This window comes from Cydia fagiglandana, chromosome 22 (assembly GCF_963556715.1).
Source record: "Cydia fagiglandana chromosome 22, ilCydFagi1.1, whole genome shotgun sequence".
Taxonomy (NCBI): Eukaryota; Metazoa; Arthropoda; class Insecta; order Lepidoptera; family Tortricidae; genus Cydia; species Cydia fagiglandana.
This window is the reverse complement of record NC_085953.1, coordinates 13543105-13556277: the sequence shown is the minus strand read 5'-3', so window position 1 is coordinate 13556277 and position 13173 is coordinate 13543105. Positions and strand designations below refer to the sequence as shown.

At 40.1% G+C, this 13173-nt stretch overlaps 1 protein-coding gene across 1 annotated transcript; it reads right to left on the bottom strand.

The window, feature by feature from the left end:
• Nucleotides 1-336: 336 nt before the first annotated feature.
• Nucleotides 337-5069, bottom strand: LOC134675644 (zinc finger protein 579-like). Its single transcript, XM_063533972.1, has 3 exons — nt 5038-5069; nt 3212-3314; nt 337-2516 (listed from the first exon to the last, which is right to left on the bottom strand). The coding sequence occupies exons 1-3, from the start codon at nt 5067-5069 to the stop codon at nt 762-764; spliced, it is 1890 nt and encodes a 629-aa protein (XP_063390042.1). The 3' UTR covers nt 337-761.
• Nucleotides 5070-13173: the final 8104 nt, after the last annotated feature.

Here is a 13173-nt window from a genome sequence, read left to right as displayed (position 1 = left end):
CTAGTGAGGTAGAGCGGTTAGCGGCGCCGCGGTGGTGCGGCCGGGAGTCATTAATAACTAGACGAGCGGGCGCAGCGGACTGAGGGCTCTATGCCTTGGGAATTTTGTTATAATGCATCCAATATGGCATACTAGTCAAACGCAAGATATTCCAATCCAATTTGAATGTAGGTAACCCTACAGCTACACGCAGCGTCTTAATTTCCCCCCTCCCGCCCCCGCAAGTCACCCCCGCACCCTCGCACCAGCGCGGCCCGCGTCGTAGTACGCTGACTGCGGTACCGTGGGAGCGCCCCCCAACCTGTCTCCCGCACCCCCCCGCGACCGCGCCCGCGCCAACAGTGATCAACATCACACTCAGCACTACGACACTATCGTGAGCGACACTCACCGATAAATACATTTAAATAATAATTACGCCTAGGTTGTATTTCTTCTCCCGATCGAAATGAACGTTTCAAAAACTCGTCTCGGCCAAAGGAACATCGAGGAGATAATAAATAATTAAATATAAGCAACGTTTCATATATCACCCGTTATATAATTCTCAATATATGAAGTTAGACTTTCAACATAAGCCGGAGCCCGGGGGGCAGCTTCTCCCATTTATAATTACGTCTCATAATATTTTTTAGCAATCGCTTGAAGGCACACAGCGTTAAATGTAGTTAGTACAGTTCAGCGATCGAAGCGCGCGACCGCGGCGGTGGAGTCGCGGCTGCGGTCGCGCGGGCGACGGGCGGCGGCGGGGCGCGGGGCGGCTAGGCCGGCGTGAGCGTGAGCGTGACGGTGGCGCGGCGCGTGGCGCGGCGCCGCACGGGCAGGAACACCAGCGCCGGCACCAGGCTCAGCGCGCCGCCCGCCTCCTCCACCACGAACGGCTGCATGGTGAGCGGCGCCTGGGGCGCCCGGGGGACCGCCAGCAGCGCGCCGGCGCCCGAGTGCGCCGCCCGCAGGTGCGCCTCCAGCGCCGCGAAGCCCTCCGCGCGGAACTCGCAGCGCGAGCAAGAGTACACGCCCTCGTCCGCCTCGTCGCCCTCCACTCCCTCGCTCTCGCCGTCCGTCGTCGGCCCTGACGCATTTATCTCGTTCGCGTTTTCCTGAGGCTCGCTCTGCTGTTGTACATGCGCGCGCTCGTGCGCGAATAGAAACGCTAGCACGTCCGTCGTGAAGGGACAGTAGGAGCATGCGTAAGGCTTGTCTCGCGCCAGTAGATCTAAAGGTCTCGGTGGAGGAGGCGGCGGACGCGCCGGCGGAGCGTGCTCCGCCAGCAAATGCGCGCGTAGAGCTCTAGGTCCTCGGAATCGTCGTGCGCAAAGCGGACAAGGCTCTGCAGGCGCGGTGTTAGCCGGCGCGGGCGGCGCCGGGATCCCGTGCGTGTTATGTTTATGCACGCGCAAGAAGTACTTGCTGCACAACTCCTTGTGGCAAATATCGCAAGTCACTCCTCCTAACTGCGTGCCGCTCTCTAGGGAAATCCCGTGCATCCGCTGCATGTGTGTTCGCATGAAATATTTGTTGCACAACTCCTTGTTGCAGATCTCACAAAAGCTCGAGCCGGATGATGAAGCTCGACGTTCGTCCTGGGCGGGGGGTGACGAAGATGGCGCACGTGGTGCAGGCGAAGAAGGTTCCTCCGCTAACCGCTCCGCCGCTAGCTCGTTCAGCTGCGATATCATCGTCTGCAGCTTCCGGAGCTCCTCACTAGCGGACCCAGGTGAGGCGGCCCCGCGTTCTTCAACGATTAAATTCAACGGACTCGTCTGCCCGTCACGCAAGGCCGCTTCCAGCTCTTCCTCGCACTCACGCTTGACTTCGGCCATTTCTTCCGGATCTAGTGGTGGTGGAAGCGAGTGTGAACGCGGGGGGGTGTCCGGCGGAGGGGCTAGAGGTGCCGGCGGGGTGGTTAGAGGGGTCGCGAGCGGCGTGCTGACCGGCGTGCTAAAATTCATCATAGGCGGCGTCATCGATTGCGGGGACCGCTCCGCTCCGGGCGACCGATGCGCCGGCACGCCGTGTCGCCGCTCGCGATGCGTCCGTAAGAAATACTTGTTACAATACTCCTTGCAGCAAATCTCGCAGAACGCTTCAGGATTGACGACACCTAGACGCCGGAGCGCCTCAGGTTGGAAGCCGGCGTCTCGCGCTCGTCTCGCCGAGTCCGGGGACAATCTTCTCGGCGTGCCGTTGGATTCCTCGTCGGACGGCCGTCGCGGCGGGGACGGCTGCGGCGGTGGTTGCGGTTGCGGTTCTCCACCATCATAAATCCCGTGTTTGTTCGCCCTATGTGTTTTGAGGAAGTATTTGTTGCAGAACTCCTTGCAGCACAGGTCGCAGTAGGCCTCCGGGTTGAAGATGCGCGGTGGGTCGTGCCTGGGTAGCAGTCGGAAGGCGGCCAGAGGGTCGAAGGCGGGGAGGGTGAGCTCCCCGAAGGCGAGGGCGGACTTGTAGATGTCCTGCATCTTGGCGTGCAGGTCGAGGGGCGGGGGCAGCTGCGGCGCGCGGGTCGGCGCCGCCTGGAATTAAAATTGAAATGATTTATTCAGCCAAGGAAATTGAGAATATAAAATTCGTTTTACACTAGCTAAAAAACAATATGGGCACGCAAAGATATGACATTTCTTAATTTACACTACAATTAAAAAATATACTACCTATTTACAATAAAATCATTTTTTTTCTAACTAATTCAGAGTCCCGATATTTAGAGTACGAGAGAAAAAAGAGATTCAGAGAACGCTATGTTTTCATTGTAGAAAGTGGAACGTCAAAGTATGGTGCTTAAAGGAATAGGTAAGAATTAATTACTGCCAAGATTCAGCAAAGTTAGTGTTGTCAGAGTGAGACAGACCTGCTTGCGCCGCTTGCGGCCGGGGCTGGTGCTGCCGCTCTCCAGGTCCAGCTCGCGCTTGACCGCCGGCGCGACCGACATAAGGTTCTGCAGAGTTAGTGTGGTCAGAGTGAGACAGACCTGCTTGCGCCGCTTGCGGCCGGGGCTGGTGCTGCCGCTCTCCAGGTCCAGCTCGCGCTTGACCGCCGGCGCGACCGACATAAGGTTCTGCAGAGTTAGTGTGGTCAGAGTGAGATAGACCTGCTTGCGCCGCTTGCGGCCGGGGCTGGTGCTGCCGCTCTCCAGGTCCAGCTCGCGCTTGACCGCCGGCGCGACCGACATAAGGTTCTGCAGAGTTAGTGTGGTCAGAGTGAGACAGACCTGCTTGCGCCGCTTGCGGCCGGGGCTGGTGCTGCCGCTCTCCAGGTCCAGCTCGCGCTTGACCGCCGGCGCGACCGACATCGCGTCACCGCCGCATCTGGAAAATGCACAATTGAATGGTTAATATAATACACTGGTAAAAGAGTTTAAAAGTTCGGGGCAGTTACAGAAAAAAATCTACTTTTTCGAGGACGTGACGCGTCAGCAACCTTAAAAACCTGCAATCTGTATTATTTCTGTTTTCTGTATATATTCTGTTGAATTAATAGCTAAGTATTTTAACGTTTTATCATGTGAAATAAACATCGGCTTCTTAGATTTATCAGAAGTGTTAAAAAAGCGTCATGTTTTTATTAGAGATGCAACGGATAGTCGTTTGGCCGGATACCGGATATTCGGCCTGACCATCGGCCGGTTCTAGGTTCGAAATGCGTACGCGTTCAAGTCAGTGGAAAGATAAAATTATTTTAAAATAATAAATAAGTGCGATTATGCTCGTGCCTGATTCTTAAATCCAATTTGTTTACTCCGAAATCAAGCAATGTTACTATCCGGTATCCGGTCGGATAGTAACATAATGGCCGGATAGGCCGGATACCGGATAGTAACCGGATATCCGGTGCATCTCGAGTTTTTATATCCCGGATAGTTTGTAATGTCTTCTAAATATATCACATAAATCGCATCGTATTAATTACCAATTAAGAGAAACAACATTAAATTTTTTTAATAAAATAACATGTAGGGAATTGGGTAACTGTTGTACGGGGCATTTTTTATGATTGGGTTCATAGGTTGATTAAATGTTTATACTGTATTTTTTACTAATTTATTTAATTTTAAAATTGTATTTTAAGTTGTATAATGATAAAAAAAAGTTTTCACTTTATTCAGCAAATTAAAAATTCTGTTTATGTCACCATACGAAAAAGTTCACATGATTGACAAAAAAAACCTACTACTTGTTCTGAGTAAAAAAAGTTCAAAAAATTTTATTGACAAAAAAGAAAAAATATACACGATCTCGGAAATATATAATTCAACATCATTTAATTAAAAAAGAAATTTAAAACAACAAGCTTAAACATATTTGTATGTCACTGTTTATTTCCTAAATATTAAAAAAAAAGAGGTGCCTGACCGTAATAAATATTTTTTTGATATTAGTATAAAAAAGGCTATGAGATACAGAAAGATTTTAAAAATGAACGATATATCAAGTAGGCATAGGTAAGAGTATATGTAGCTTCATCAATCGCTTAACCGAGATCACTACACTCAATTGGGGAAAATTGATATAAGTACCTAAAAAAGTGACCCGTTTTTATTGTTCTTAGCTTTTGTAGGCCCTTCATAAAGGCTTCATAAATCCCAAATCCCATTATTTATTTTTTACTTGTATCAAAAAGGGAATGTTTCAAATTCGAAAATTAATCTAAAACTTCTGGTATTTAGCTACCCTTCTATCATCTACACAGTTGTTGAAAAGAGACAGGTGGTTGTGATAACGATGGTCTGAACGACCATAATAATATTATAGATCATCATTTTAGTACAGTTTTATATTTACTTTTTATATTATCATGATTCTGCTTCAAGGAAAAAAACCCTAAATAGCGAAATATTTTCAAAAAACTGCAATCAGTTTACTGTAAGTCCTTAGTCTGAATATCACGGTTAATAATCCTAATTCCAAATAAAATACTCTGTTCAGTTCAGTTCAGTACCTCCACTAGTTTCAACACAAATAGTGTAATAATTTTTTGGAATCATTACATAAAGTACTTATTGATCCTAATCTAACCTGATTCCAATAAGAAACTCACCTTTCGTTCCTAAACTCAATTTCTTCCTTCATCTGTCACTAGTTCTAATAATCATAACCACACCACTACACTAGGTACACTAACAAGTCATTTAACGTTAAAAAACCGTTATCACTCCAATAAACCGTTAACTAATTCGAATTTTAAACAATCGAACTAAAAAAAAAACAATTGACATTCGAACTAAATCGTTAACAATTTTGAAAACGGAACGGCGCGTGCCGTAGTGCGCGCGCGACTGAATTTTGGTGTTTTAAGTAAAAACGCGTGCGGAGTGATTTTTTTTGTAGAAAATGGCAAAAATTGTGCCCCACCCGAGTTGCACCCCTAGTAAAGGGGCCGGTGCATTATGGAAGCGAGGGGTTTACATGGAGACAAGATATAAGATTAAAACCCTAAAATATTAAACATATTTTTTTGAATTTATGGTTTTTTAAAATGTTCGCGGGTAAAGCAAATGCTCTAGATTGCAAATAGATAGCTCCCATCATGGTCTTCTCTTCCCAGAGTGACACAATAACATGGCCGCTATATATATAATAGCGCTATCGCATATTATCATATAGCGCTGTCGCATGATGACGTAGACTTGTGTCAGTCAGGTGACCTAGAAAAGACGGGAAGAGAGTACCAGGCGGAGTATATTATTATACCATGGATAGCTCCCATTTAGTAGCTACAGATATTAAAAATGCGGCTATTCTGGAATGAAATAGATCAATAGATCAAATAGATAATTCTAATTTATGTTTAAAAGTACGTCCAATAATCTTAAGTCAATTAAGATTTGATCTGTATTGTTTTTTTGTTAACTTACTATTTCTTCGTAACAATTAGTATTATAAAGTAATTTCAGTGCCTTTTCTTATATAATTATTAATTAAGAATAATGACTTACTTATACTAAATATATAATTTTAACTGGAGTTCCACCGAGTCACGTACTTGGCTAACGAATGAACCTTGATGTTGATTAGCTATTTGTATGGCTTGCTAATGGCTTCCTAACAAAACCAAACTTACTTTGGAAACATTTATGTTACATACTAAACAAGCTAGTTGTTAATGTTAGAAGAATATTTTTTAAGTCGTACAATTCTGATAGGAAAAAAATTTACAAAGTGTCACTATATAATTATTTATTAAATAAATAATAAAAAGTCAAAACTAACTCCACTATTCATAAAACATAGCAACCAGCAAGCTGTCTCTTAAAAAAAAACAAAAGTGACGTGAAGGTTAACAAAACTGTTTACTAAATTCTTAATTTTTATATTTTCAACTATTTATAATCTTCAATTAACTACTATAAAATATAAAACAGCAAAACATAATAATTTAATTTATTCAGCAATCACAGCACCATGTAAACCTACCCTAACAAACAAGCGGTGCTTTCCGAATTTTTGGAAACACTATCAAAAGGGCGATATCATATGTCCATCCCCCTCGCACAATACACGCTCTCTCTCACACCCTAATCATTAAGATTAATCGTACTGCGATATTTCACCACTATGACGTCATAATCCATAAATTTTGTTTTGAAGAACTTCGCTTTGCAAAAACTTAGGTTTTTATTTTTTATGTTTATGAGGCAAAGTTCTTTAAAAGTTTATATTAAAATAGAGTTTAATTAAATGGAGGTTGGCTACGAAGTACCCGCTTTGAAAGTATACTTAATTTTACAATATATAAAGCTTATCTCGTTCTTTGAGAGAAAGATCTTGTTAGTTTTTTGCCCTAACGCATGTTACGCAGTTTGTTTTAAGTTCTGATGTAGCTGCATTTTACAGGGCAATATATAGGGTGATTTTTCAACCCTTAGCAATATCACGAAGTGATTGGTCAAACCGTACAACTGTTGCTATATACCGGGTGTGGCCTGTAACATGAGCAAAAAATTAAACTGTAGACTGTACTCCTCATACTGACCAACATTTATTCAGCGACTTTTAAAAATAACTTGTGGTTTGATTTTTAATACTAAATCGGCCAAAACAGGTGACTTACCTATTCATACTTTTTGCCAATCAAATGTCCTCGATGCTTTCTAATCTTTCTATATCTCTCCGGTCGAATGATGGTCATGTATTCTAAATAGTTAAATACATAGAAAACATCCTTGACTGAGGAATAAATGTCCGTGCTCATCACACAAATAAATGCCCTTACCGGGACTCAAACCCATCACGGGTTTACATCTTTAAAACTTAAAATATGTAGGTACCTATATTATGCATCTAATACATAACATCTCTTCGTCAATTAGTAATGACTTATGAGCCTAAATGAATCGCTTGCTAGTTGCTACCATTTTAAGAATTTAATAATTGTTCTTACAAATTAATTACTGTAATTTTATGTCAAGGTTTCAGTTCTTAAGAAATTAAACAGACTTAAAACAAGGAAAATGGTAAATATAATAACGAAGCAAAATTTTAGTAAAGTCGACTGCATAAGGCGGCTATCACACAGACACCGCATCCGGATACCGCATTAGGTAAGTACTAACAGCTTAAATATCAATTCCTTATAAACGCGTCTAACAAAAAGAAAAAATGTATCGCGTTCGCATATGCTACGAAAACTTACAGGACTATTACCATACATCATCTAAATTTCGATTGGTGTTTTCTATTCAACGATTGTCATCTTAAGTCATTCTTAACTAGACCCCCTTAATATTGAACGAAAAGTACAGGCATAAAAGGGTTCAAAATGTTTCTTTTTCTTTAAAAGACTACTCCGCAATCCCCCTTAAAGCGTATTAGTATTTTTTTGTTGTAACGATTGTAAGGACAATATTTCGTCTCAATTCTTTATTTCGTGACCCCTGGCGTGTTTTTTTGCGAGAAGCCGACCGCGCAAAGGTCGATCTTGGACCTTTGCGACCCTGAATCTGAGGTTACCCTGTATACAACATAAACAGGTGTATAACTTAGAAGCTAAGTGCATGGGGTGTTAAATGATCTGAACACATCTTTGAAACTTAAAAGGATGTGAACTGAGCACTTTACTAGTTCGTCTTTGTACTAGGTACATATTTAAGTTATATCTGATGTAAGCAATAAAACATAAGAAAGCAATTCTTTTCGTACAATAAAGTATGTACTTACTTAAATACACTCATGGAAAAATTTAGAGGAACGCAAAAAAAAGGTTTAATTACTGGATTAGCAGAACCTAAAGTAATTTCAAATTTAGTACCTAATTAAACTTTTTTTGAGTTCCTCTAAATTTGTCCATGGTTGTATAAAACATGCGGGCAAAGATTTCGTTAAGTAAACAATCTGCCAATAATTAGGTAGTTTAACCTACATTAAACATTAAAATAACTTAACCTAAAAAAATAACGCAATAGTACATTTCGATGCTAGTGCGGAAGGTATGTCATTACTTCACGAGTACCGAGATATCTTGCCACGAGCCGCAGGCGAGTGGCAAGACTCGGGACGAGTGAAGAATGACATTTCCGCACGTGTATCGAACGACGTTTTTTAATACAGTTGCGAAAAAATAAGAAAAACATTGTTAATCGTACACTAAACAAAAGTGGTAACAGTGACAGCTCGGTTAGACGTCGTCTTTAAGTATATTATATCTATGGGCGTTTGGCAGCTATTCCGTTCCATTCAGTCAACTTATTAAGAACGAAATTTTCAATATTGAATATTAAAAAATAAACGTGTTATAATGATGAAGAGGTAAGTAATTAAATATGAAATATGTAATATTTTTCGTATTCTTATATTAACGGTAGGTTTTTATGCTGATTACGACGTTTAAAGGAAACTAATATTAACACTCATCAATAAGTAGTCGTGAATTGGAACAAGTATAAATTTAAAAAAATTGGAAAAGTAAAAAGCACTAGTTCGAGATAACCAACTTTCCGCACGCTAAACAGCTACGTAAAGTAGCACTTTTTGAGCAACTGTATTAAAAAAGCTTTTTCCAACGTTTAGATATATTCTGCGAGAATATGTAGGTCGTTCCGTAACAACTTTTACTATCGATGCCGTCATAAGAAATCAACAAAAATACTCGACATTCATCCGAAATTTGTGATACAGACTTTACTTTTTTGGTTCATCAGTTGTTGTTTAGATTGACACGACCTAAATAATTTAGCTGTAAGCGTTAGAAAAACACCATGTATAAAAAATCTTTACCTAATTAATACATATGTAGTTCCATCCTGACCTAAATAGAACTAATAGAAGCGCTGGTGGCCTAGCGGTAAGACCGTGCGACTTGCAATTCGGAGATCGCGGGTTCAAACCCCGGCTCGTACCAATGAGCTTTCGGAACTTATTTACGAAATATCATTTGATATTACCAGTCACTTTTCGATGAAGGAAAACATCGTGAGGAAACCGGACTTATCCCAATAAGGCCTTGTTTACCCTCTGGGTTGGAAGATCAGGTGGCAGTCGCTTTCGTAAAAACTAGTGTCTACACCAATTCTTGGGATTATTTGCCAAGCGGACCCCAGGCTCCCATGAGCCGTGGCATAATGCCAGGACAACGCGAAGATGATGATGATCCTGACCTAAATATTAATAAACAACAAACAATCCAAATATTTATCCAAAACCTAGACGCACCCACTCCATCCTCATTCAGTTTTCAAGAGCCCTGTTTTTATGGTAGTCGTTAACTTTGAAATATCGACCCCCCACCCCCGCCCGTGGGGTGGGGGGTGTCGGCAAATAAAATAAAAATAAAGGGCGATTACAGCCGACATTTTATAATGGACGCCGAAATGACATGCGGGCGCCGCCGCGGCGCGCAGGGGAGGCGTGGAGCCGAAATGTCAGCTCGGCTTTTATTTTTGAAATTGGGTTAAAGATTTGTGAACGGAAATTATGATTACAATGATTGACAAGGTATTTTAATAAGTTATGTGTAGGAAAACAATTTAAAATATGTTATATTGTGTGTTATATTTTTAAACTGCTAGTTGCGACAATATTTTAAAAGTTGCTTTTCACTGTTGTTACTGTATTATCAAATGTGCGTAAAAATTGATTTACATATGCAATTAATTAGAAAGAAAGACACATGTTACAACATAGATAGTACGAGTACATGAAGAAAAAGAAGCCATGCAAACATTGATCCCTAAAATAGAATACCCACTCAGCATAATACCGCGGCAATCCGTGGAGGTGGTTTCCAGTGGGAACCTTACTTATTATCTATACAAGTACATAAATATAAGCAATGTAATTACATAATAAATAGTGAGTCTCATTTTAGATATTTTTATAACTATATAGTTAATTAATAAATCAAATTTTAGTTTACTTATCTTTTTGTTTTTCAATATGATCAGAAAATATGACATATTTGAAGCTCTAATTCTGAAAGATATAAAAAATGACTCTCTTAATAGCTCAAAATTAGCCTAGTTTCAGCCGTTTTGAAGTGCTGGACATTTATTATACAGTAATGTCGACTCCACCTGTGCCGTGACTGAACTCATTTCAACCTCTGTAAATTAAATCGCGCTAACTATCAGCTCAAACGATTTCATTAAATTTGAATATACAAATGTAGAATACAGTCCTGCAAGAGAGGGATTTAGTAGGAAAAATATGTTAAAAATCAATAAATCGCTCCTTGAGAAACATAGCATTGCATTGAATTTTCAGTCACAAATCATTTTGTATATGTTTCTCAAGGAGCGAAATGTCCAAGATTTTAAAATTATTAGTTATTTTTATTGAATACGAAAAACTGGTCGTTTAAAGGATGTAAGTACCTACGCCATTTAGTGGCAAAACGTAATGAGCATGTTAATTTTGTTCAATTATGCAAGGTCTATAAAATATATGAATGTCTAACTATGCTGTCACTTTTAGGGAAATAAACTTGCATAAAAATAAGTACTTATGTGGAATAAACTTCAAAAAATAAACAAGTAGAATAAAGTAGTAAGTAAAAACATTTGCTAAAAATAAATACCCACCCACCCAAATATTTGCACCATCAATACGACTCCGCCCCGCCCCTGTCCGTTTATTTATTTTCAATCGCGGCGACCGCACCCTCCAGGTGGACTTTATATTTAATTGACAACATCGACAGTGGCCATTTTCGTTTGATTGACTCAATATCCATACATGTGTTGTGTGCTTTTAATTTCTCGAAGTTTACATTAAACAAGATTTATAACTCACAATTTTGTGCTAAGTCTATTTTAGCTATGGAGTCCTGGTAGTCTGAAATAAAATTATTGTATTGTATTGTATTTGCATCCCCCAGCTTGCCAAGATGATAATCGTACATCGAGAAACGAAACCAAACGAAAAGAAAAATATCTCAGAATGATAAAATATCTCACTAAAAGTCACGTGGCTTACTATACGTAGTTCCATTCAAGTTTCGATTGGCGTTTCCTATCAACGATTGTCATCCTGGGTGCGTAGCCAACTAACCAATCGTTGACGCGCCGTAGCGAATGAAACGCAACTATCACTGTCGCACTAATACAGAAGAGTGATAGAGAGAGATGACTGACAGCGCGTTAACGATTGGCATGATGTCTAAGCACCCTGATCCTTTCATAATTGTGTCGAGTGTAGCTATAATTGTAAATAGCAATTGTTTCGTGGTTTGCTACTAAGACGCAAAACGGATTTGAAAAATGTATGCTGATGAAATATGAACTTCGGCGGCCGATCGTCAAGTCCGCCAGATCATGAAATTTCATTCCAATCTTAAAATGGCGGCGTTTCTTGATATGCCTACTAGGAATTAAATTATCTGGCGGATTTGACGATCGGCGGCTGATATTAACAAACTTGAATAAACGCAACAACGGTGTGTCTTTTCAAGTGGGAAAGGCGTGTCAACCAGTGTAAGGGTGTCTACGTCTACATACATAAGGTTGGTATTAATCTCAAATTATGTTTGTTAGTAATATTATTTTAATTTTAATTACACACTTTTTGTGTTAAAACTAACATTTTTAAAGTAATTTTAATAACAAAACTTCCGTGAGACACAAACACACGTGAGACACAGAGAATACGTGAGTGACCCGTTCTCAAGATATTTAATATTCTTAAAGTAAGTAATTGAAAATTTTTATAGTAAAGTGCATTTATAGCTGAAAAATTGTTAGGTATATTAGTATTTACAGTTGTTACAGAAGTTTAAGGTAAGTATTCATATCATAATTATAATATTACCTACTTTATACAAAGAGGAGGCTATTTGTAAATAGAATAGGAGGTACCTATTGTGCGAAAAAGACCAAACTAATAATAAAGAGGTATATAAAATAAATCCTGTCCCTATCCTATATTCTCAGTTCATTTTTATATGGAGTAGCGGTCACGTAAAATAGTTGTAGACGTTTTTGGAAGAGCACATAATTTATTTTGAAATGGATCATTTAAGATATAAAAATACCGTGATAACATATTTCTCCAATAAATTTTTAAATTAAGCTCTATTAATATAGACTTGAAGGAACTGTCATAGGAACCATAATCCGACGCAAGAGGTGTATAATAAATTGTTTATCACAATGTACGAGTAGGCAAAGGTGTATGGGAGAAACTCAAAGTGCACTTTCTAATTAAGATGAGAAGAGCTCGCGAGTCTTAGTACTTAGTAGTAAATAAATAACGATATAAAAAACTTTTATCATAATTTATTTCGGTAATGTCCTTAAATGTAAAACTTCGACGGCCAGGAGGCGTTGTAGGCTAGGAAGCCTAGTCAGTAGTGACCTTGTCTACGATGCAGGAGGTCCCAGGTTCAAAACCTGGTAAGGGCAGTTATTTGCACAACACAAGCCTTATTGAGCTTATATTAATTGACATTTATAGACGGGTCTATCGCGAATTTATTTTATTACCCTTATTGAGCTTACTTGTGGGACTAACGTTGTCATTCTATGGCACTTGATAACTATGTAAACAAAGGTCATCAGTAAATTCTAGTAAATTCATCATTCAGAGACAATTTCAATATGGCGGCGGTTCTTTAGGCCGATTTGTTTAAGATTGTCTCATAATATTTATTTATTTGCAACCCGACTCTTCGCCTCCCGTGTTCTTGTGTTTACCAAATGTATTGGAACCACCGGGCCCAGGTGTCGTTACATTTTATAATTGT

Coding starts and splice junctions, on each gene's coding strand:
- LOC134675644 (XM_063533972.1), bottom strand. CDS start 5,069: ATGAAGGAAGAAATTGAGTTTAGGAACGAAAG. Junction 3,315..5,037: donor ATTGAGTTTAGGAACGAAAG/GTGAGTTTCTTA, acceptor CAATTGTGCATT/TTCCAGATGCGGCGGTGACG. Junction 2,517..3,211: donor GCCGCAAGCGGCGCAAGCAG/GTCTGTCTCACT, acceptor TTTTAATTCCAG/GCGGCGCCGACCCGCGCGCC.